Below are 24,906 nucleotides of genomic sequence, written 5' to 3' on the forward strand. Positions count from 1 at the left end.
ACAGGCCGCCAAGGCGGGATGAGATCCCTGCAGGAGAGCTGCAGGAAGCATTGCTCGGGGCGCGGGGCAGGGCAGCCCCGTGTCCCTGGGCAGGCGGGACACGGCAGGGTGTGCAGGGGCACGGCCAGACCCGGGGGCTCCGGGCGCGCCCGTCCCGGACCGGGATCGCAGCTCCCGGGAATGAGCCCAGGCCACGCCCCCAGGCCACGCCCCCAGGGCCACGCCCTCATACGGGGCGTGTCCTCCGGCAAAGCCACGCCCCCACGGGCCGCGCCCCTCAGGCTGCCGCGCACGCGCCCTCCACGTGTCGCCGCCGAGCCCCTCCCCGCTCTTTGTTTACCCCGCGTGGGGCCGCGCGCCGGCCGATGGCGTCAGCGCGCCCCGCCCCGCCCCGCCCCCAGGCCGCGTCCGCCGCCGCCACAGCGGCGCTCCGGGAGCCGCCCGCCGCCCGGTGTCCCCGCCCCGCCGCCCGGTGTCCCCGCCCCGCGGCCCCGGTGTCCCCGCCCCGCCCCGGCACACGCTGTTCGCCGCCCGGCAGCCGGCGGGCGCATGATCCCGGGCGGGGCCGGCGCGCCGGCGGTGAGCGCGGGCGAGCATGGCCGCGCCCGGGTCGGAGAAGAGCAGCAAGAAGAAGACGGAGAAGAAGCTCGCCGCCCGCGAGGAGGCGAAGCTGCTCGCCTCCTTCATGGGCGTCATGAACGCCATGCGCAAGCAGGTACGGGAGGCGCTCGGCGCGGCCGGCAGCCCGCGGTGCCCGGGCTGCCCTCAGGGCCGGTCCCGCTCCCGGCCGAGGGTCCCCAGCGTTTCCCGTCTCCCGGGCCCGGCTGCGGGGAAAGCCCGGCGGAACCGGCCCCGGCGGCGCCTTGGGCCCTCGGAGCCGCACGGCGAGAGTGGCGGGTTCCGGTTTCCTTTGCGCCGGCTCCCCGCGGGCGCTGGAGCAGGAGACGCCGTGGATGTGTTTTCCTTGTGGGTGGTCGGGCAGGATGAGGCTGTGATTGAGCGATGGCCCGGTGTCTCCAGGGACAGCATTCCCGGAGCCCTTTCCGAGCCCAGCCCTGAAGGAAAGGCGCTGATGCTGGATTTTTGAGCAGAAGCTCTGTGTACCCTATGGACAGTGAAACTGCAGCGGGAGGAGAGGGAAGAGTAGAGCCGTGGTTTGGGTTCACGGGTGGCATTTTTGTCCTGACTACCTCTGGCCATCGCACTAGGAAGCCAATGGCAGTGTAGGACTTTGGTGGCTTCATCCGGCCTCAAATTGTGAAACTCTTGCCTGATCACCTTCCATGGTCTGTTGTTTAATGAGTATTAAAGGTGATTCCTCTGTTTACCAATAGAGCAAGAGTGGCAACCAAAATCGCAGTCATACAAGTGCATTTCAGTTGAGCTGTCCGAACTGAAATAAATACTCATTTTATTTATTTTTTTTTAATAAAAAAACATTGAACTAATGGTACAAGAGCAGAAGGATGATACATGTAACTCCTTGCATATTAAGAAATCTTTCTTCTCAGACAAGGATCTAGATTGGTTGTGGAACTTCGTTTAAAAACAGTGATGTGCAGCCAGAGTTAAAGCTGACTCTGAAGCCACACCATGTAGGGGCTTCACACTTGGCACTGCCTTGTGTTGTATCTTCTAGGGTTTAGTTTCTTGTCCCCCAGTGTTAGTCTTGCCAGAGGCTCAGTCCAGCGTTTAATGCTGTCTGCACCAGCAGTCTGGGTCCTGACCTCACAAGTATTGCTGTTGGTTCTGCTTTTCTCTGGCACTTCAGCCCTGTTCTTCTCTCAGTAATAGACAGTTAGCTATGTTGTCTGCATAAACCATTTCATGCAACTAAGCTCTTATGTATGAAAAACTAATTTTTTTTTTCAATTACTTCAGATAGTAAAGACTTAAGGTCTGGTTTTTTTTATGTAGGCTTATTTTCTGATCTAAAAGTGTAAACATGTTCCAAGGTGTGGCTGAATTCATAACTTGGTTCTTCTATGTCTAGTTCACACCTCTGCCATTGTCTAAAAGGGAATGCCAGATGCTCTTATGATTCCTAAGTAGATAAAGGAAATATTGTCCTCCTTTAGATGTATGTGCAGTCCCCAGCACAGAATTTCACAGTGCTTTGCCATGTCCCTGCTCCAGTGTGTGGTACCACAGTGTTCTGTGTGAGTGCCTCATCTTGCAGTATAGTGGAGTGCCAGCTTTCATGTAACTATGAGCCACTCCAAACAAGGAGTGAGAGGATCAGGATTAAGTGCTGTGAAGTTTGTGTGTACTTCTGGTTCAGGTTCCAGAATCTGTTATGCCCAGGGAGTTGCAGCTCTGAGTTTTGCCTGCAGACTTCTCATCTGACCTCAGATGAGCTTTACATATCCCATGCAGTGCTGACCGGTCCAGAAATTTTTGCAGATTTCATTAAACTCATGCTTATTTTAGGAGTTGTTTGGAAGAGGAGCTCAAGTATTGCTGAGGGAGTAGGGGGAGGTGTGGTTATACAGGAAAAATTTGGGAAGTCAACAGTAGCCAGAGGAAAGCACACTAGTTTCAACTCATTAATTGTGCTAAAGTTGTAAGAGGATTTGTAGTCACCTCTTTCCTCTTGTATTTTGGTAAGTCAAGAGCTCTGCTGTAGTTACAAAACCTGAATATGAGTTAAAATTTCCTGTGATGGAAATGTCTAGGTGCACGTGCAGCTCTAGATATTTAACTCATTAGTTTAATCCTGTAGGAATCTGGGCCAGTGGGAATTTACAGCTCATTTTAAGGAGGCTGCTTTTTGTGTGAGCTGGGATGAAGAGGAATCCTCCATGAGTATGGAGTTTAGAGTAAATTGTGAACATTCCTGCACAGAGTACAGGTGAGATGTTGGGACCAAGTCTGTTTAGTGCTTGGAGGACTTGATGCTTGTCTGGAGCATTGATGACCCACATCTTTGTGGGTTTTCCAGAGCTGTTGGAGAGCTTGTGCATAAATGATTTGTTGCAACATTGGAGCTCAGTGGAGGCCAGCCAAGAATGAAGTCATTGGGAATGAAGCTGGGATAGGGCTGCAAGGTGTTGCTGAACCTGTTATTTAGAAGGTGAAGTGCCCAGCAGAAGCTGACGCTGGGGTGTGTCCTTTGGTTAACACCAGTCACCTGTTGCATCATGGAGGTGACCCCGTGACAGCAGTGGTTCCTCCTGGAAAGAAGTGCAGAAATCCTCAGAAGAGCATTAGTTGAAATGGAACCATCACACCCAGAAATATCCCAGGGAAAGAAGTTAAATGATGGTCTGTTTTGGTTGGCAAATGCACCCAGAGCAGCCTCAGAGCATCTGAGGTGTTTCAAATACTGAGGCAGTTAAAGTGTCTTAGAAATGCAGCGTGGAGCTCAAGCAACAGCTGCATGTCTTGGCAAAGCTTGGCCGTAGGGTTTTATGGTATCTTGTACTGCTAGTTTCCAATGCTTGTTTTGAGCCAGAAGTGTTAGAAATTTCAGCTTTTAAAGGATTTCCTCTGAAACTTTTCCAGAATGCTCTCTTTTTGTTGGTGTTGTTTCAATCCTTAATGGTTTAAAACTACAAAGGAATCTATATGTCACCCCCATCTAACTTCTATTTAGATAATATTTTTGAAAGTATTATTTATATTTTGTCCAATATGTGCTTTTGAGTGTCCTGTAAAAAAATAAAAACAGGCATGTTTAAAGGAATTGTAAATGTGGGTTATCAGCCCTAGATAATATTGTCACCATGTGGAAAACACTGTTGCAGTTTTAATCTGGTATGTATTTCCCACAGTAGAAATGTTCTTTTCTGGGACTGGCCTTGGGATGGGTGTACATAGATGTTTTTGGATGCATTTCCATGAACAATTATTCCATTAATAATTTCCAAAATTATTTCCCTTTTTTTGAGGAAGCAGTGCTGCTCAGCTTTTCTTTCTTAGTAGATAATTATAATTAACTGTAGTATGGTTTGCATTAATTTCACTCAGTATGTTCTTAGAAGAGATAGCATTTCAGAATCTGTTAAAATTATGTGGTTTTACCCCAATCCCCCCTGACAGCTTTTATAAGTTCTGTTGCTTTCTCTACTGATTCTAGAGCATGACTGTTCACATGTAGGGGAGAAGCTAGCTGCCTACATATAAAGAGCAAACAAATGAGAAATAAATTATGTTTTGTTTAGAAGCTAGTTGCTCATCAAGTATGACCAGTCAAACCCTTCCACAGAAGTGGTATTTTTTGATACATTTTCTTTAAAATGCTCCATTGAATGCTTTAAACTGATTCATCACTTTGACTCCAGTTGGAGTCAAATAGGATGGCAGTCTTCAGATATGAGGTTCCTGAGAACTTTTTTGAAAATCAGCAGCAGAGTAAAGGAGAGCCACTGGTAGATGAAAGCAATGCAATATAAATGCAGCCCCTACTAGATGCTGCAGAACTACATTATTGTAGGCTGATGCAAAAGCTACAGGAAATACTTTAATAAGAGTTCATGTTATTTGTGACAATCCTGTACAAATTCATGGGTAAACTGATGTTTGGTAGTTCTCCAGGTTACTGAACTTTGACTTCCAGAAAATCTTTTTATCTCATAGTGCTCTTGAGTTGTGTGTGTTACAAAAAGTAACGAATTTCCATAAGCTGTTTTTAAAGAAATATTGTTGAAATATTTTCAAAAATGCTGATTTTTGTCTTTTTTTTCCCCTCTGATTCAGAAAACTCTTTGTGATGTCATTCTTATGGTTCAAGAAAGGAAGATCCCAGCTCACCGTGTTGTGCTTGCTTCAGCCAGTCATTTTTTTAACCTGATGTTTACTAGTAAGTCTTTTAAAAATTGATTAATTTTAAACTTTTATGATGATATCCTATTGTATTTGTGTCTGTCAACCTGTTTATCTTATGAAGGTGATTAATTTGAAGGATAAGTGTAAGTGAAGATATCCATTTTGTGTCCATTCATCTCTGTTCACCCCTCCCCTCATTTTTCCTTTAACTCTTTTGATCTAGTCAAGTGTTACTTCATATATAAGCTCTCTTAATTAATAACTGGGGCTATACACTGTATTATATCTCCCTTCCTTAACCTGAAAATTGGGATTTTTTTTGTCCCATTACAGAATTTGTCTGCCATCAGGCATTTCTGCATAAATATTGGGCTATCAGAGGTTAGAGATGTGGTTTAGTGGCTGGAGTGGATGATCTTAGACATGTTTTCCAACCTTAATGTGATTACCTTAATTCTGTGATTCTGTAATTCTTTCATTTATGCTCTCTTTAAAATTTCAGTTATGTAGTGTCTTCTCTTTTGTATGCTTTACCCATGAACTGTAAATTACTGTAAAATCAAAGTTGAGTGGAAGTAAAATAACCATTCATTTCAGTGGTCAGTGAATGGAATTGCCCATCTGTGGCAAACCTAGTGCTGTGTCTGGATGTGGGAAGCTCGGAGCTGTCTCCTTTGTTATCAGCTGGGATGTGGAAATGGCTTTTGACAGTGGTAATGTTAACATGGCAGTCTGGCTGCAGTCAACAATGTCTAGGAATTTTTCTCCTTAATACAATTTATCATAATTTAGATAATACAAGGATGTACTCACACCAGTTATCTTGTTTGTTCCGCCGCCTCCTTTCCTGACTGGCACTAGCAACTCTGGGAAAACAGCAATCAACTCTGAGCAGTTTTTAGGAGGTTACCACTTTGTGTAATTGCTTTATTTTCTACTGTTTGCAGAACGTACAGTAACTAGAATGACTTCTTGATTAAAAGTTTGTCTTTTAATCTGTTTGCAGCAAATATGATTGAATCAAAATCCTTTGAAGTGGAGCTAAAAGATGCAGAGCCTGACATTATTGAACAGCTTGTGGAGTTTGCCTATACTGCAAGGTAGTTTTGTTATTTAAAGCTCACGCTTTTCTAGGAAGCCTGCCAATTTTAAATTACAAAAAAACTTTAAATAATGATTTTGTGATTCATCAGTTTTGTTACCATTGAAATTCTTTCCTTTGTTTAAAGCCTGATGTGACTAGACCTTCTATCCTTCTTCACTCTTCCTTTTTCTTTAATGAGGAGGAAGCCCTACAGGATAAAGGAAACGGTGTTTGTCTCAAAGCAATTCAAAGCACTTCAAGCTTTTGACTTCAGTGTTGGAGTCAAATGATGTTTCCCATGGTTCTGTAATTCAGGTCCTTATTGATGTCAGCAGGGTCTCTCTTTGCAGCCATAGTAGCTATGGCACAGAACCATTTCCAGGAAGTTATACCTTCATCTCAAAACAGGCAGGGTGGATAACTCCTCTGTGAAAGTGTTTCCACCCTATATCAGCTTGTCCATATGTTTGGGGTTTTTTGTGGGGTTTTTTTCTCTTTCAACCCCTCCCCCCCTCCAAGCAGAACTCTTGCAGATGGCTAGGATTGTAAACAGCACTTAATCAGCTTTAATCCGACATATGGATGGCAGGCCTTTCATCTGATGGGGTTAACTCTCATCAGGGAGGCTTTCTCCTTTCTTTTGAGAGCAATCCTCTTGTATAGTCCATCGGTGATAGGAGACAGTCTGTGTCAACAGCCCATCCCAGCCACAGGGTTGCCTGCCCTGATAGCCAAGCACTGGACTGTGGCCTCCATAGCTTCTTGTGAAGCACTGCCAAACTGGTTGTTCTTCTTATGCACTTTGGGCAAATCAGCCAGACCAGTCCTGACAGAGTTTAAACAGATTTTGCTGATACCTGTTTGGAATTTGAAAATGGTCATTAAAAAGGTTCTGGGTTTGGGGTTTTTTTCCCCTTTTGTGAAAGTGGTTAATCACACAACTCATAGCAATCGTATAGGACTTCACAGGACCTGTATTAAAGGCTTATTTTTCAGATCTCAGGACTGGTTATTCTTTGCCCTGCCTGGGTGAAGTAGAGCAAAAAAAAAGCAGTTTGGAAAGATCATGAAGCATGTGTCCTTAGACTGTGTGTGAAAGATTCTTGGGTAAATAGGAGGGAAATAATTTTGCCATTTATGTGACTTTGTGTAAGTTTCTTTTTTTTTATTGCCGCAACTTCAGTCATTTCAGTGATGCTAATTTTACACCTTCTGTTTTGCAGAATCTCAGTTAACAGCAATAATGTCCAGTCTTTACTAGATGCAGCAAACCAGTATCAGATTGAACCTGTGAAAAAAATGTGTGTGGACTTTTTAAAAGAACAAGTTGATGCTTCCAATTGTCTTGGTGAGAGAGATAGACTTAAATTTGCTGTTTGTTTTTTAACTTTGCTGTGTTGTCTGTCTGTGGATAGCCCTAACATTTGACTAAATCAAGGCATGTAAAAATAGTTTTTCTCTGAATCTGAACTGTTACCCTTGCCACAAGGTCTGCTGATTGTGCAAGGTCTCATCCAGCTTGGCAGGATGCTGGGGCTTTTTGTTTGTTAGAGAACTGCGTGTGTTTAGTGAGGTGGAGCTTTCAGTTGTTGCTGTACTTGCAAACAGAATTTTACATATTTGTAACTTTTACAAAACTAGCATATCTTTTACAAGTATAAACAGAGCAAGTTTAGGCTACTTTTGGTTTTATTCACTTTTTATTTTGGCTGAAAGCAATGTTATCTGGGCAGGTTTGATATCATGTTCTGTAGCTCTAATGTGGACTCGGTGTTACAGAAAAGGTAAACAAGTAGAACTAAATACTTTTTCATGCTTAAGATTTGGTGCACTTTATATAATCAGAAATTTAAGAGAAACTTTTTTTAGTGTTTTTTACTGCCATTGTTAGGTACTCTACTAGTAGCATCTCAATCTTATTACAGATGTTTATAGCAGCAATAGAAATGTTTTGTTTTGTATATCTGAATTACAGAGACTCCGCTGACACTTCAGTGCAGCGCAGCTGTGGCTCTGAAACAACTGCTGGAAGAAAGGCATTACCTAAGGAAAATACCACTTAGGCTTGCTTTGAGGCATATTTCTGCCCTCTGGCTTCTGTTAGGTGGAAAATTAATTATGGTCTCTAACACTTGCACCCTTTGTTGCTAAATTGTTGCAAAAAGATGAAAACAATTTTTCCTTAAGCATTGTTTTTAAATTGAAACATGTTTTGTGCAGACTCATAAGCAAGTACACAGTTCATTTTTTTTAAAAAAAGTATTTGAAAGAAAACATGGCTTAATTTGAATCTTGCAGTTTTGTCACATAGGTGGATTTTATCCTTCTAGTTTGTATTTTACTACTCTGAGCAGCTCACACTAATTGCAACCCATATGTTAGTGAGTTGCTCCTACCCCACTTGCCATTTCCTCTGTGAGAAGGAAGACCCATGATAAGTTGCTGCTGAAAAGCTCTGTGCTTACATGGTTTTAAATGGCAAAGTTGGCAGTGGTGCTTCTCAGCTGCTGTTGCTGTTTGTACCTTTATGCCAACCTTCTGTCCTTCCAGCAACATCAACTTGACTTTGTGTTGCTCTGCAGCTGACTGTGCTACATGTATAGAAAAATCCAGTTCACCCTGACTCTTGAAGGAAACTGGGCTTGGTTGGTGACTGATGGTGCATGAGCAGGTCAGGAGAGGTTGTAAAATGTGGATCCAGTTTCTCAAGCTGTTCTGGTTAGTGTGGCTTGGCTCAGACTTGGTTAAGATACTGTTGTCTGCTTTGTAATTGGGAAAGAAAAAGTGAGGAAATAGTGCTGGAGAGACAGTTAACACAGCAAGTGTTGCAGGTCTGACTCTCCAATTAGTTCAGTAGGAATAGGGATCAGCAGCTCGCCCCTGTCTTAGTTTGCCTTGAATTGCAGATGAGTTATGATACCATGTGTTTTAATGAAGGGAAAAAAGGCATGGTAATAAATATTAAACTAGAATTTTAAGTATCACTAAAATTACAGTAATTGTATTCTATTTTCGTATATTAAAGGTAATTGCAGTTCAAGTTTAAAAGAGTTTTTTTCTTAATTTTTCTTCATAGGCATAAGTGTGCTAGCAGAATGCCTAGACTGCCCAGAACTGAAAGCCACTGCAGACGACTTCATCCATCAGCATTTCACTGAGGTTTACAAGACAGATGAGTTTCTTCAGCTTGATGTTAAGCGTGTGACACATCTCCTGAACCAAGATACATTGACAGTGAGGGCAGAAGACCAGGTGAGATTCCTGTTTCATGGTAGCTAAAAGCATTGAACTTAACTTTTTTTAATCAAGAACTGGCTTCAGATTCAAGTCTCTCACTTACTGATATTCCTAGAGGATATGATGCACTTAGTGCTTGCTAAATTGTGGAGTAAAAGGTGCATCCTAATTTGATCAGAACCAAATATTAATAAATATTCACATTTCAGTTGTAGTTTATAGAGGCATTGTTTCAGCGAAGTTGGAAGAAAGAAGTCACAGAGGGAATAAACAGTTTACTTTGTCAATGTAGCTGTAGGGCTTCTGATTCAGTAGTACATGAGCTAAATTGTTTGTTTTGTAGTGGTTGCTTCTAGATGGGGATTTATGTGCTTTTGGTGAAAGTGGACCACTTCAAAGTGGTGAGCAAACTGCACCTTAATGGATGCAGATTTCTACCTGAGTATGGCATAGCCTGTTCCAGAGAGGAGTTTTGTGGTGGAAACATATATATATATGTATATATACACAAGCCTGGGGAACTGAGGGACTTGGAAGTAAGATGAATAAAACACTGAAAGCTAAATGCGTTGGCAGTGGTGGATTGCTGGAAGACCATTATTTAGGGACTGGACATAAAATTTAGGTGGCTGAAAGGAGCCTGGAGTTCACTCAAAATTTGTAGTAGAATCACATCCGCAGCTGTCCCTTTTGGAATGCTTGATTCAGCTTAGAGCACAGCCCTGAATGATTATTTTCCAGCTTGTTCTTCCTACTACAGGAAAATAGGAAGCATATAGGTGTCTACACTGCAGCCCAGACAGGTGGTTGTAGGCTGTTTTAGCAGTTGAGTGGTACTTGTCACTGCTGGGCGCTTGTAGCTTCTTAGCCAAAGCTGTTGAAAGCAAACTGAAACCTTACCTTTGTAGCTCTGCTGTTCTGGTGCTTGAATTAGGCAATTTAAGTTTGTGTGGGTATAGCATCATGAGTTGACTCATACCTTCAAAGTCAGCAGAGGGATGTTATAGCTGAGATGGTGTGTATATCCTCTTGAAAATGGATATTCTGCTGAAGTTTCCATTGACATTGACCTCCAACAGGCAGAAGAATTGATTTGAAGCATTAAGGTTTAGTTATTTGTCTTACTGTATGGTGATGTAACTTATGAAAATTAGTAAGAGTGAGGGATAATACCAGGTGATAGAATATGGTGGTTGGTTTGCTACAGGTATAAATAAATATGAGTAGTGTCACAGGTCAACATTCTTGCTGAGTGCTGGGAGAAGTTCAGATCATGGGGTAACATTCTCAGGGCTGGAAGTGTTGGTTGGCTTGCAGCCAAAATGGCACATGATTTACATTCTTGAAGTTCCGTTGGTAAGGTAGGAGGGCATGCTTTAACCTGGCAGCAGTGGTAGAAATGTTATGTAATCAGCATGGCATCATTAAAATTCCTTTAGGAAACTGGTAGTGTGCAGTAGGAAACTACAAAAGTTTGACAATTTTGTACTACAGGAATCTTCTTAGAGTACTGCTAAAACATTGACGTTATACTCTAACTTTTGTTTTGGTGTGGAGCATAGTTACATTTAGCAAAAAGGGACGGTAGCATTAAGTACACTCTGTTCCTATACAGTGTTCCTGTTCAAGTCATTCTGTTGAATTTCCTTAGCTGATGGAAATCAGCTGATTTCCTGAGCTGATGGCTCAATCTTAATTGAGCCTTTAATTGTTTCCTTTACTCTCCCACTTTCCCTGGTAATTTTGAAGAGTTATAGCTGGGCTGGTCTAGTAGTCCTGAATAATTCTTCCATGAAGTGTCTTTCCATGTCATATCTCAGTCACTCAGCACTAATCACTGTGACCACTTTCAGCTACAGGTATAGACTCTGCCTGTGCTATTCCTTACAGTGGGGTTGTCCTGCCACTGCAGAGCCAGTGTTTCTGAGTAAGCTTGCTGTGTCTGAGAACAGCATGGAAGTATCAGAACATATATGTAATCCTGGATTTTTTTTTTCATTTCTTCCTGACCCAGTGTTTAATTATAAATAGAGCAGATTTCTTGATTATGTTCCCTGTTCTACTTTCTCTGACCCCTAAGAAAACCCATCGTATTTTCCTGTGAGGAGGAAAAAAAAAGGAGATGCTCTGGTAAATTTACAGTAGTTTGCAGATAAAAGCTTTGATTTAAGTGGTCCCCTAAGACACAATAGCAATGTATTTGGATACCCAACGTGACAATTTACTCAGGGAACCAGTTTATCACCTCAGGAGACTGTATCGAGTAGAATTATTTCATTTCTGTGAAAGCATTATTGATGTTATGGCACAGAACTTGAAGAGCATTAGATTTAACCTGGTACAGGAGTTACCCACATAAATGTGAACTGCAGATTAATGTTTTTCCTTTGGAGGTAAAAAAAGTTAAACAGCAGAAGTAGTAGGCTTTTGAAGTTTGTAGATGAGATTTATTCAGTGGTTGTGCATTTGTTTTACTTGTCAGAGCATTGTCTTTTTTGGGCTTTGTTGACTTCTGCTGTAGAAGGGTTTTTTGGGTTTTTTTTTCAAAATATGGCAATGGCATCCCCACATAATGAAATGTTTGTATAGATTAACCTCCAGCAAGCATTAGAATCAATTATAGCATTAAGGTTCTGTTACTTGTCATGCTGTGTGGTGATGTGCCTTATCCCTTTCTCTCCTTGTCTCTTGTTGAAGGTGTATGATGCAGCAGTCAGATGGCTGAAGTATGACGAGCCCAATCGCCAGCCGTACATGGTTGATATTCTTGCTAAAGTCCGATTTCCTCTAATATCAAAGAACTTCTTAAGTAAAACTGTTCAGGCTGAACCACTTATTCAGGATAACCCAGAATGCCTTAAAATGGTGATCAGTAAGTTGACCTCTAGCTGAAATCTTTATGATCTTCTATATAATTTTTAAAACGCTTTGAAAGTTTTTGAAAATTGTTTGCTTTAAAATGCTCTAACATTTTCACATTAAATCCATCTGTGTTCCCTCTAGGATGCTGTGTTTTAGTTGAAGTTGGATTAGCAGATTATTATGTAAATAAAACTCATTTTCTGTAACAGTGTGACTTTCATTTGTTTTCTCCTAGCAAATGGCATGAACTCCATGAGAAGTAATGGAATGGAGATTTTGTCAATGACTCCTTAGGGTAACTGAAAGTTAGTCTGCCTTTTGACAGGCTTGTAACTTCAATATTGTTCATATTTGTATGTGTGTTATTAAAAGAAATATGTCAACATTTTGAATATTTTAAAGCTTTCCTAAGCAAATTAGAATTTTAGGTGTATGTTTTACTGTTTTTATCTATTATACACTGAGCATTGATGCTACAATGATTGATCCTAAATTTGCATTCTCAGGGTGCAGGTGAAATAGGAAACAAGCTTCCCTTTTGTTTTCAGACACCATTTGTAAAATTTTATCATGTAAGAAAGAAAAGCAATTTCAGTAGCCGTTAGCTAGTTGGCTTCAATTTAATGTAGATCTAAAAATCAGTACATAATTGTTTTCCTTCAGACTCAATGAACAGGATTCAAATTAACCTATATGTTGGTAAGTATCTGCTGACACCAAGTTGGGTACCTTGTATAGGCAGTAAAGATTTTTGTCTGGTTTTAGTGGCTTGTAATGCCACTGGTGTTTTTGCACTCTTAGGAATGCTTTCTTTTGGGCTTGCTTCCTTTTGACTGTTTCAATGCAATAATCTTAATTGCTTGTTAATATTGGATAAATGAGCTGATCAATCCATTGATACATGAGTCTGTATCTGTCCTGTTTTCACATGGAGCAGCCAGTTTGGAATAGGGTGTAAATCTGGATGTATGCTCCCACCCTCACATGCTGATGTGCATTCTTCCATTTTGAATCAAAGCTGTATAGGTGTAACGTAGAAAATTGCTTTTCCTCTTTTCCTTCCCTTCCATCTCTCCCCCATCCCTGCCTCTGAAACCTCCCAGTCCATGTATGAGCTACACTGGCTCTGCAGCTGTTTTGTCTTCCTTGCAGGTGGGATGCGGTACCACCTCCTTTCCCCGGAAGACCGAGAAGAGTTAGTGGAAGGCACCCGACCAAGAAGAAAAAAACACGATTATCGCATTGCTTTGTTTGGAGGCTCTCAGCCCCAGTCCTGCAGATATTTTAATCCCAAGGTAATCGTTACCTCAGAATGCATTAAGATTCACTGTTTGTAATCTTACCTGTTTTCTTGGTTGGTGATATTAACTAAGACATAATGATCTACAAAACGGTCATAGGAAGGAAGTATTCCCTCCCTCCTGGGTATACAATTGGAAGAATATGGTTAATTTTAAGTCTGTGTACCTAGATGTAATACTTTGTTTTGAATAGAATGATTGTGTTTGTTTCTTAGCAGTATTAGATATGGAAAGCTGATCAATCTGTCTGAGTTGAGCATTGATTGCTATCTGCATTTCTCAGCTGCAAATAAACAAAAGGTCACTAAAACATCATGCAATTGGTTAGGAATATATGAAAGTCTGTATGCATGTGCATGCACATAGGTGTTTAGAGATTACTCAAAGCAGGGTTTTTTTAGTACATGTTCATTTACTGGCTTGTATGTTAGTGTAGAATCCAGTTTTTCTTGGGGTTTTTTAGTGCATTTATTATAAGTATGCAATCACTTCTAAATCCCAGTGGTTCACAGTTGTGTTTGTTCTTAAAAGTATATAAGGAGAAGAATGGGGAGCCAAGTATTACATAAGTGGAATAGAGTGAGTTTTTACAACAACAACAAAAAAAAAAAAAAAAACTTAGAGATGATCAATTTAGAGCAAGCAAGTTCTGCCTGAAATTTGTTCCCATGTTTCTTGAATAAAATCAAGTCACAGGCATGGTGTATATTTCAGCTATGCAGATTAAAGGGTCTAAAAACATCAACTGCATGCAGAAGGATTACCCATACCCTGTTTTACCAGACAAGCACATACAGTAATATAGAAAAAATTTACAACATAAGCATCAGGACTCTCTTAAGTTATGAGATCCCATGCATGTAGTAATATTTTATTGAAGAAATTCTGGTTCTAACTCAGCATATTAAATGCTTGTTAAAATTTCAGTTTTATGTGCTGTGTGAACTTCATAGTCAATGTGAGCCCTGTCAAATCTAATTTTGAATGAATGAGCCTTTGGGATGTGTTTTGAACTTTTCCTTCACATTCCTTTTGTAAGATAAAATCCAAGCCACCTTCTCTGAGTACCACTCCAGTTTGGGGCGGGGGGGGAAACCCCAAACCTACCAGCTTTGCTGACTTAGCTTGAGAGATACTTAATATGTATTCCTATTGGGAATTCAAAATTCTTAACTAATTGACTGCCTTTTTCCTTTACACACATACTCAAGGTAAGCAGCACTTCAGCTGGGGGTGAGGCGGTGAGGGGTACAGAGCAGAGAATTCCTTTCCAAGGTCCAAGTTTGGGAAGCCTTTGATCAGGGCATTTGTAACTTTTCAAGCAGTTGCATGGTTTTAGCAAAGAAATCTGTTTTGTAGACAAAGAGTAGTGCCTGTGAAAGTCCACATAAAGCGTAGGATAAAAGAGCTTTACCTTTCATAGACTGCTTGTCCAGGTATAGTGAATTTGGAAGAAATTTTGAAGAACTGCCTCTTAATCAAGACTTATTCCTTGCATGTGGAATAAGGAGTTGGGGAAGAATGAGGCAGGGAAGGAAAATTTTAAAAGTGGGTAATTGAAGATCTTTATTCTAACAAGCATGTGTTCCTTCAATGTTTTCATAGTGCTTATATGCTTTCTTGGGTACTCTTAGCTAGCCTGTCATGTCTTGTTGAACAGCTTTTACTTGATTTCCAACTCTTAAGCTATTTAAAGGTCCTTTTCTGGATGTTCTGCTTGAGTATTTGATTTTAATCTTTAAACTCTGACAATAGCTTATTAAATGCAACAAACCAAGGATCCAGAACCATGCTGAATTACCATTTAACTCACTTTAAGTGATCTCATCAAAAGATGATGGGAGGGTCACAGAACAGAGAATTAAGCTTGTGTATACTTTTGCAAGGTTAGGACCTTGGGAAAAATTGGAGTTTTGCTAGTCTGTTTAACTGATTGAATAGTGACCTAGTCCCTCACTTCTGATATTAATCAAAATCAGAAATTTAATTAAATTGTTACATGTCACATAAACAATTCAAAAGAGAGGTTACCTTTTTCCTGAAAATGTTTTCTTGGTTGAAGTATGAGTTTCCATAGCTGTTACATGATAAAACTAGTGCAAAAATTTTAATTTTCACTGATTCCTTTGCACACAAAATTAGTCTGTAATGCTGATAGTCATTTCCTTGTTGTTGGAAGGGTTCTTCAAATAAGACTGGATTGGATACTGTGTTTTATTTGTTGAGAATGTTAGTATTATTTTAAGACTATATTTGCTACCTTTGTTGTGCTGTAACTGGTATTTCTATTGATGCATGTTCTTCATCAAGAAAGCAAAATGATGCAATGGGATAGATGCAGACGGGCATAACACTTGTGGAGCAGTCTGGCACGAATTTGAGTAGACATGTGTGGTTTCAGAATACTACTAGAAATCCTAGATGTTCTATTAACAGTTGTAGGAAGCATTTTCTTGTTGAATTTTTCACAGAATTAAAAAAAAAATTCCCTAGGTTGGGAATAAAATACTTGTTGTTTTATTTTATGAATTCTTAGTACAGAATTTATATATGATTGATATTTTGTGTCAGCAATATGCTTATTCATTTGAAATTACTATCTCTAGTGGCCAGAAATGGTTGGAAGTTTTAAATTCTCAGCAGTGCAAAATTCAACAGTGGCAAATAAAAAGTAACAGATGCCTGGCAATGCTGTTTCTTGATGATCAAGGAACCAGCATGAGGAGATAGAGCTGTAGTCAGTAAGCTGTTAGTGGGGAGGTTGTCCACAGTGGGCCTGTCTGCTGGTTTTTATGACAAACTCAGAAGAGGAATCAATTGAAAATGAAGAAAAGTCTTAAACAAAAAAAGGTACTTTTTCACAGGGCCCATAATTGTGTGTGCCATTCTTGTCACAGGGTCTTGAGGCTCTCAGGAGTTCAGATAGTTGAAATAAGTGATTCAATAAATTTATGAAAGAGAAAAAGGTATAGCTTTTGGCTCTGGTGTCCTGCATTGCAACTTGATGAAAACAGAAATCAGCAGGGAAAGAGTCACCATATAGTTACCTTGGTCCATCTTTCCCTACTCAGTCCCTGGGAACGGAGACTTGCACTGCCCAGGGCTGTGTGGATCTTGACTGTGGTGTAAAGCAACACTTCTGCATAATTCTTTAATGTATTCAATTCAAAAATTGAAATAATTCTATGTGGTACAGACTAACATCGAAGAGCATTGCAAGAGGATGACCTAAATTGCCTCCTGCTGAAAGAGGAGGATACTGCTGAGTATACTCAAGTTATGGCTTTTCATTTGATAAAGGTATGGATGAAATGGATACATGAACGGAAGCCATAAAAGTGGGTCAGGTCACAGCCCTTTATAACAGTAAAGGAAAACAACGGGATGTTTTGTAAAATTGCCACAAGTTTGAGCTAGAAAGTATGTTGATCTTGCACAATGCACTGAGACATTTTCTTAAGATTTATGCAGCTATTTATTTTGCCATGCTGTAGTATGGCTTTCCTTTCTAGGATGCCCCAGGACCTGTTTGTCACCATAAAGGGCCACATGCAGCTGACAGCTCTTCTTGATATGGGGGATGCTACAAGAAAAGATTGTAAGATGTTCTGGACTATAACATGCTCTGCCTCTCTTTCTTTGAACCCCCATGTAGGAGTCGCTGTTCTTCCTCATTGACCAAGGTGTTTGAAGTATGTCCTTGCTAAGAAAATGTAATGATGTAACGTCTTGTGTGAACCATTACAGTGAAGGTCATTCAGCAGGTTGAGATAGACCTTCTTGAGGTGGCACAGATAACAGTTAAGGTCCCATACTTTCCTGTTCAGTATAGGATTCAAGCTATGCTCATGGAATATGTGAGATGCTGTTACTCAAGAAGTGTTTCTTGTGCTGTATGCTATCCTGGTCTGCCATCAGTTGTTGAGTTTGGTGTTTTTAAGGCTTTGGGCATTACTGCTCATATTTGATACTTGCTGATTTTGCCGATCCGTGCAAAATCAGTTTCTAGGCATCATGACTGCCAGTATTTGTGATGGAGCATTATCTTATTTCTCATGCTATCAACTGTGGATAGCTATAGAACGTTTGTGTTTTGTAAATTCTGTAAATAAGCTTCTAGTTGTCATGGTAATAAAGTATGTATCAGAGCTTTTTTACTGAGTTGCTTGTCAATTTGGGTATTATCTTCTCCTTTTTCCATTGTCTTTGTTTGGTACATTCTGTATTTTATTATTTTTTAGAAAGAATCTGTTACTATATGTAAGATGTCTTTTTCCATTGCTATAAAAGAAAATGCAATCCTACTTTATTGGTTACATGCATTGTTTCTAACGTGATAGCAGCTGGAGGTCAATTGTATTGGAAAAAACACCAAAACTGTTTTTCAGGGAAGCTGTACTGGGTGCACACAGGGAATGTGGAAATAGAATTTCTTAATGTCATGGTTCATTGCAGCTAACTATGTCTGTGTCTAAGAGAATTTTTCAAGAGTACGCCTGAGGAGTATTCTTCAATAAACAGTGTTCATGTTTGTTTTGAAAAGGAACTTAAAACTGACCATATCTAAATCTCTGTGAAAAGCTCTGTTTGAAAACACTCACTGTACAGGTAAGTGTTATAATCTATTAGACATTACTTGTTCTTTGTAATGCAGGATTACAGCTGGACAGACATCCGATGTCCCTTTGAAAAGCGCAGGGATGCAGCTTGTGTCTTCTGGGACAACGTAGTTTATATTTTGGGTGGTTCCCAGCTCTTCCCTATAAAGCGAATGGACTGCTACAATGTGGTGAAGGATAGCTGGTATTCCAAGCTAGGACCTCCAACACCTCGAGATAGCCTTGCAGCCTGTGCTGCTGAGGGCAAAATTTATACATCTGGTGGTTCAGAAGTGGGTAAGACACTAAAAATCTTTAAAACAAACAAAAAAGCACAAAGAAAGATAGCTGGAAATTTTTCTGGTTTTTTGCATGATTTTGTTGACAAGAAACTGCACGTTGCCATGTTAGCCTAATGAGTTTATTTCCCCATATTTAGGATTTTATCCCCCTTTGCCCAGTCCAACAACCTATTTCTGCTGTGTTTTGAAAATGATTTCACTGAAATGAATAGTATTTACATTAGTAAAAAGTACACTGCAGCTCTTAAATATGGAAGAGATTGGATGGAGATGTGAGCAACCTGATCTAGTGGAAGGTGTCCCTGTCCATGTCAGAGGGATTGGAAATAGATGAATTTTAAGGTCTTTTCCAACCCAAAGCATTCTATGATGGTGTGATTCAATGAAATAGATTTTGGGAATCCCACTCTTATCTTTCTTCTATAAATTCACAGAATTCAGTGTAGTTTAAAATTTTCTGTAATGTGTGACCAGAATAGCTGCATTTTGACAATGGCCTTCCTTTTATACAGCATATGTTGGGCCTACTGAGGTGTTTTAAAGGAAGGGGGGGGAAGTGGAAAAGAAATCTAATAATTAATGCTTTTGGTGGTGAAATTGTACTTGGTCCTGTAAAGGAATTTGTCCAATTTTTTTGTCAAATGACAGAAGTTATCTTCTGTTATTTTGTTATTCTGTTGGCTTGCTTCCACAAATGGAGAAATGATACTTCCTTTAGATGCTATTATTCAGCATAGTAAAGGAAAAAAAAAAAAAAGACCATTGGGATTTTTTCTCTCTCCAAAAAACCTAGAAGGTGACTTATGCTGTGGTGTTGCAGGAACATTTTATTTTGTCTAAACATGACACATCATCAACAACCCAAAGGTTGAAATGCAGGCCAAATGGTATAGCCATAAAAATAGTTCTAGTAATAAAGCTGTGTTCTGGGGAATAAAAGCAAATGGGGAAAAAAAATCCTAGAAGGAAGATCCTTTTGAGGTCTGCCTTGCTGCAGAGGGAGGTGAACAGTGGAAAAAATTGTCATGTTCAGTGCTTAACACTGATAAGTCACTTAATGGAGGTAACATTTAGGCCACATTTTCTGACCTCTAAAATATGTTAAGAGATCTAATGTAGCAGCAGAATAAGCAGTTCCCAGCTGCCACCTCGTGTGGTGAATGTGAAATAGCACCTTTCCCATTACTTTAAATAGGCTTAACTAAGGCCACATTGGGCAACTTAGGCAACAAACACTACATCATCTCATAAATCTTCACAGTTTCCCATGGGGAATAACAGTACAACTTTTTGATGGTACAGTATGTTTTCTAATGCATGGTAAATAGTTAATAGAACTATAGTTGAAGTTTTAATGTAGCAGTTTTCTCACAAATACACATTACTGCACAGTTTCACTTTGCTTTCCATAAATATTAATCAAGACAGAATAGTCTAAACATAAATAATGAAGTTTAATTTGCCTGTACTTTTTCTTCAGAATTCAGTGAATTCTGAAATTGGAATGGTCTGTCTCTCCTGAATCTAATATTTTCTAATTTGAAGCAGGCAATTATGTTGAAAGCATTAATCTGATAAAATGCTGCAGTGTGTTTAGCTGTAAAGAAATCTAAAACTTTCATGTTTTTTCCATCAATTGAAGAGGTTGGATTACTGTACCAGTCCATTACAGACAACATGGCTCTTTTCCCCTTCTTGAATTGATAGGAGTCCTGTTCTGTTTGCAACAAGTAGCAGAGTTTGGAAGCTAAACATACCAGATTCTTCCACTCTTGTTTCAGTGCAGGAGAAATACTTAACAATGTATGGAAAATGAAAGCTTCTACCTGTTAAAAAAACAAGACAGGTCTGATGGATTTTCCATGGATGGGAATTTCTACAACTTCAAAGCAATAAGAATGTCTATTTACATCAAAGAATGAAATGTCCCACTCTATTCAGTTTTTGGTGATACTGAGAGTGACAGGGTGGGAGTGAACAAATGCACACTTTATAGGAGTGTGTTTATAGGAGTCACTTTGGGTCTGGAAACAGCATCCTGTTGAAGGTTCAAATTCTCAGCTGGTAGTAAGTGCTGCTAGTGTGACATTCTTATTTTTAGAAGTAGAAAGCCAAGGTAAAACAGGCACAAGAAAAGGCACTTTTAACTGTTCTAGGTGAATATATCTTTTGAAACAAAGGGAAGAAGTATGTGTTTATGTTCTGAGAAAGTTGTATTCAGCCTTCCCTGCCTTGGCTATGATTCAGTCACTTACTTGAGCATGAGTTTTGACCCCCCATCTATGTCCATTTGAAAAATTGCTTTTGATTTCAGTAATAGTTTCCTTGGCTTTTGAAGGAAGAGTACACAGACCCTGCACTTCCAGGCAATGAGTATCTACTAGTCATCAGGAAGAAAGTAAATTGGGCAGAGGTGGCTGTTTTGTGGTTGCTAATGATTCCAGGAGTATGTTATGACATAAGCTATCAAATTCCAAAGGCAACAGGTGTTCTGGGTATTGGACAAGTCACATTGCTTAGAGGAAAAAGACTCATGAGTCTGTAGTGAGTTTACAAAGATGGTTTCATCTTCACATCTGAAAGTTCAATATATTTCCAAATAGAAAGAGTAGCATGGGCTGATGACAGTGGGATGGGTAATTAATATGTGTATCTATTTAGCATTTATTCCCCTCCAAGAAAAAAAACTTCCCTTTTTTCGTGTTGTTTTTAAACACAAATAGCAATTTTATAAACTTACTTGCATATTTTGGAACAAAGGAATCAAAATAATTACAAGTATGTGCTTTCTGAATAATCCCAAGTTTAAAGCTGGCTAGTTCTACTTTTGGAGGTGGGAAAGCATCTTTCCCTTTTTCACTAACTAACAGAACATCAATTTGATAATTGCTGTTAGACTCTTCTCTTGAAAGACAACCGTAAAGATTAATGCCACTTTGGTGGGTTTCTATTTTTTTTGAAGGCAATTCTGCACTGTATTTATTTGAATGCTATGACACGAGAACAGAGAGCTGGCACACAAAGCCCAGCATGCTGACTCAGCGCTGCAGCCATGGAATGGTGGAGGCCAATGGGCTCATTTATGTATGCGGAGGGAGCCTGGGAAACAATGTTTCCGGAAGAGTCCTGAATTCCTGTGAAGTTTATGACCCAGCCACAGAAACGTAAGTGCTGTTTTAATTCAGGTTGGCTTTAGTCACTTGTGTTAATGACTGAAGTGTAGATGACTACAGGAAAAACTCTGGTAAGGAATTTTCCTGAGTCAGCATTAAGAAATCAGTTCTACTTGAAAGATGTTTATTCTTAAGCAGCTTTCTTCCATATTTTATTTTCCTAATGATAGGTTATACTTCTTTTCTGTGAACCAGATGGTGATTTGTCCTTTTCTGTTTGATTTATTTTCCCCAGGTGGACTGAACTCTGTCCAATGATTGAAGCCAGAAAGAATCATGGGCTGGTGTTTGTAAAGGACAAAATATTTGCTGTGGGTGGACAAAATAGTTTAGGTACTTTAATTTTATTAATTCTCTATCTGGTCACACAAGGTTTCATGGTTTGGGTTTTTTTTCTGTTTTGGAATGAATTCATTCCACTCTGTTTAGCTGCAAAGCTTTGAGCAGCACCATCAAACAGACCTTCTTGTTACATCAGTGTTGCCTTCTTCCCTTCACCTCCCCATTTCACTGTTATCTTATTTTTCAAATTCTTGTACTCGTGATAGTCAAGTTCAGATATGCACCCCTACTGTAGCCCAGTTCTGAAGCAGTTAATATGGCTAAACCAGGCATCTGAGAAAAAAATTCTTTGTTTTTTATTTTTGGTGGGTTTTTTTAGTTATTCATGTGTTTTGAGAGACAGATAAAGGCCATATTTTAGGAACTTTAGTCTAAAGATTTAAATCTAGTCTGGTATTGTAAAATGGTGAAAATGGAGTCCTCTTTTGACTGCTCTAGCTTTGAAATAAGATTTGCTGTAATGGCCAGGTCAATTATGATCTGCCTGTCTCCATGTTGTTAAAACTAGAAGAATGATACTTTACAAGAAGAATTGAATTTTAATTGCACAGGGTTTCTGAAATGCTTTTCAAAATGGAAAATTCTCATTTATGGGGTTTTTTTAATCACTACTTAAGGTAAGTGGAATTCTTGATTTCAGATGAATGCTGTTTTAGAATGCAGCTTGATTTTTAATTGGCTACTGAAACTATTCCATCGTGATTGATTCCTAGTGCAAAACTAATAGATACATTTATTGCACGAACATTTTATCAATCCATAATCTGCCACCTTGCAAAATATAAGTGTATTCACTGAATGCTCCTCTTAGAAGTGTTAAAAATTATTCTTACTGTAGTAAAATCAGGAAGAGTTATGTCTGAGTTTAAAAACTCATATATGTTAATATGATAGAGAGATTTCTTAATCTCTCAGATCTAATAATTCAGTACTGGCAGTAAAAACTGAGTTAAATAGGGACAGTAGCATGTTTGTAGCTATTGTCAAGTGTAATTACTAGCATATTTCCAATAATAAGCAAATTATTAAGCAAATTAAGAATAAGCAAATCTTAGTCACAAAATCTACTCTTTAATAACTTTTGGTTACTTTAGCCCTTTTCAAAGGGATGTAGGCCTTTACACTTCAGTGATTTTAGTATCATCATGACAAGAGACCTCCTCTATCAGTAAATTACCAGTTTTAGTAAAAGTACCCATGAGCCCTCTAGAATGAAATGCCACTGCTCTAGGGAAGTTTCAGGTAATTCCTGAGTTTTAGTCACTATCCCCAAATCCATCAGAAATTCAGCACTGAAGGTTCTTCTGTTCATGAAGTAACATGTGGGAATCTCTGGAAAGCATCTAGTGTGAATTAGTGAGAATAAATCTCTTGGTTTTGTATTTATACAAGGATAAGCTGCTAGTTTAGAAACTGGGGTGTATTATCAGATTTGCTTTTGCTTTTTTAAGTGTAGGGTTTTTGAAACTTTGAAAACAAAGACTTGAGTTTGCATGCTCTAGTGCAGTCCATACAGTGCAACATAATAAGCAGTTATCTATCTCGTTGCTTTGTAGGTGGCCTTGATAATGTAGAATATTACGATATCAAGATGAATGAATGGAAGATGGTGTCTCCAATGCCATGGAAAGGTGTAACAGTGAAGTGTGCTGCCGTGGGATCTATAGTCTATGTCCTGGCTGGTTTTCAGGGTGTTGGTCGCTTAGGGCACATTCTTGAATATAACACTGAAACAGACAAGTGGATAGCCAACTCCAAAGTCCGTGCTTTCCCAGTGACGAGTTGTTTAATCTGTGTTGTAGACACTTGTGGGGCAAATGAAGAAACTCTAGAGATCTGAAGACTGGCATTCCTCAAGGACTTGGAAAAAGATGATTATTGGTGCTTTGCTTCCATGTTTTACTGAATCATGTTAAATTTAGTAACAGGGGAAAAATGAGATGCAGTCTTTTAATTTGTATATACAACATATTGTGTAATGTGGATTTTGTCATGCCCATTTTCTTGTCTGTTTTAAAGAGATGGGGATGTGTTTTGAGAATCCACTTACCTAGGTGATATCACATGGCATCTTCCTTTCAAAGAACTGTAGGTGTGGCCTTGTCAAACAGAGACCCAATCCAAATATTTAGAATGCCTCTAAAGCATTTGAACACATTCTGGTTAAATGACATTTTACCAAGATCAGTTGCAGAGACACTTCCTTTAATGAAGGTGAGTAAATACAGCTTGACTGATGAGAAAGAGGAGCAACAATTTTTTCTGCTTCATACCTACCTGCAGAAATCTTACTGGGATGAAATGAAGATATTTTCTCAGGAAAGACCAAGGACTGCTGTCTAATAAAGATTCCCAATGTTTCAACAGCTCTCTAGATCATGATAGCTGCCCTCTTCCAGTGAGTTTCTTCCATCATTTGCATGACTGCTTATCAATTTTTTAAGGTTAGAGAGGCCATACATAAAAATTAGAGAAACACTTTGATGGTCTCTTTGGCATTTTGTGGAGCCTTCACAGAAAGACTTTTGGATTTTATTTTTTTTAATTACATTGAGGTAGGGAATGGTGGGGCAAGTCGACGACAATTGTGCACTATAGTTAGCAAGTTGGAAACTTGGAAAGAATTTTCAATCTATCTTCCCAGGCATCAGACTGTACATACTGTAGATGCCAAACCATTAGCAAACATGGGAACAGGAATGAGACAAGCAAAGTCAATACAACAGATATATTGATTTTCTTCTTGAAAATTATTGTTTTTAAAATGGCATGAAACTAGTCATTAAAGATACTTTACAGAAGTCTTCAGAAGTTGCGCATGGTTATTCATCTCTGGTTTAGAAGCACAGAGTTCTGTAAATGCTTCCAGCCCACGTGATGGTAAATTTCTTCACACAGCCTCAAAGTCCAGCCTCTCAAGCTCTGGGTGTCATCGACATTGTGTGCTTCTTCCCAGTTCTGGAAAACTATACAAATGACATCTGTCCTGCTCCCGTGCTAGTTTATTCCTAGCTGCATCATAGTTTTGTCACCTCTCTTCTAACTTGCTGATTTTTTCAGGTCTATTTCTATGGGACTAGTGAGTTAACTTCAAAAGTTGGTGCTTGCCTGCCTCTACCTCGCTCATGCTGTGGATGTTTAGTCTGTTTTAGTTCTGAAGTTCTTCCAGCTTCTATGTACATCCTGGTTTTTCAAAGTCGGTGCTTTGTAGACTTGCTCCTCGTTTCCTTCCTCATCCTG

General features: G+C 39.7%; 1 protein-coding gene across 1 annotated transcript; it reads left to right on the forward strand.

Annotated features, from left to right (window-relative positions):
- The first annotated feature begins 470 nt into the window (after positions 1-470).
- Positions 471-24,467, forward strand: KLHL7 (kelch like family member 7). Its single transcript, XM_064412299.1, has 11 exons — positions 471-715; positions 4,699-4,801; positions 5,774-5,867; positions 7,075-7,199; positions 8,928-9,103; positions 11,786-11,960; positions 13,103-13,245; positions 17,906-18,146; positions 21,114-21,315; positions 21,560-21,657; positions 23,223-24,467. The coding sequence occupies exons 1-11, from the start codon at positions 596-598 to the stop codon at positions 23,504-23,506; spliced, it is 1,761 nt and encodes a 586-aa protein (XP_064268369.1). The 5' UTR covers positions 471-595; the 3' UTR covers positions 23,507-24,467.
- Positions 24,468-24,906: the final 439 nt, after the last annotated feature.

Source organism: Passer domesticus, chromosome 1 (assembly GCF_036417665.1).
Source record: "Passer domesticus isolate bPasDom1 chromosome 1, bPasDom1.hap1, whole genome shotgun sequence".
Taxonomy (NCBI): Eukaryota; Metazoa; Chordata; class Aves; order Passeriformes; family Passeridae; genus Passer; species Passer domesticus.

Excerpts from the sequence above, each read along its gene's own strand:
- KLHL7 (XM_064412299.1), top strand. The coding sequence starts at position 596 with ATGGCCGCGCCCGGGTCGGAGAAGAGCAGCAAGAAGAAGACGGAGAAG. Across the intron at positions 7,200-8,927 it reads TGATGCTTCCAATTGTCTTG|GCATAAGTGTGCTAGCAGAA; the intron begins GTGAGAGAGATA and ends TTTTCTTCATAG. Across the intron at positions 21,658-23,222 it reads GGGTGGACAAAATAGTTTAG|GTGGCCTTGATAATGTAGAA; the intron begins GTACTTTAATTT and ends GTTGCTTTGTAG.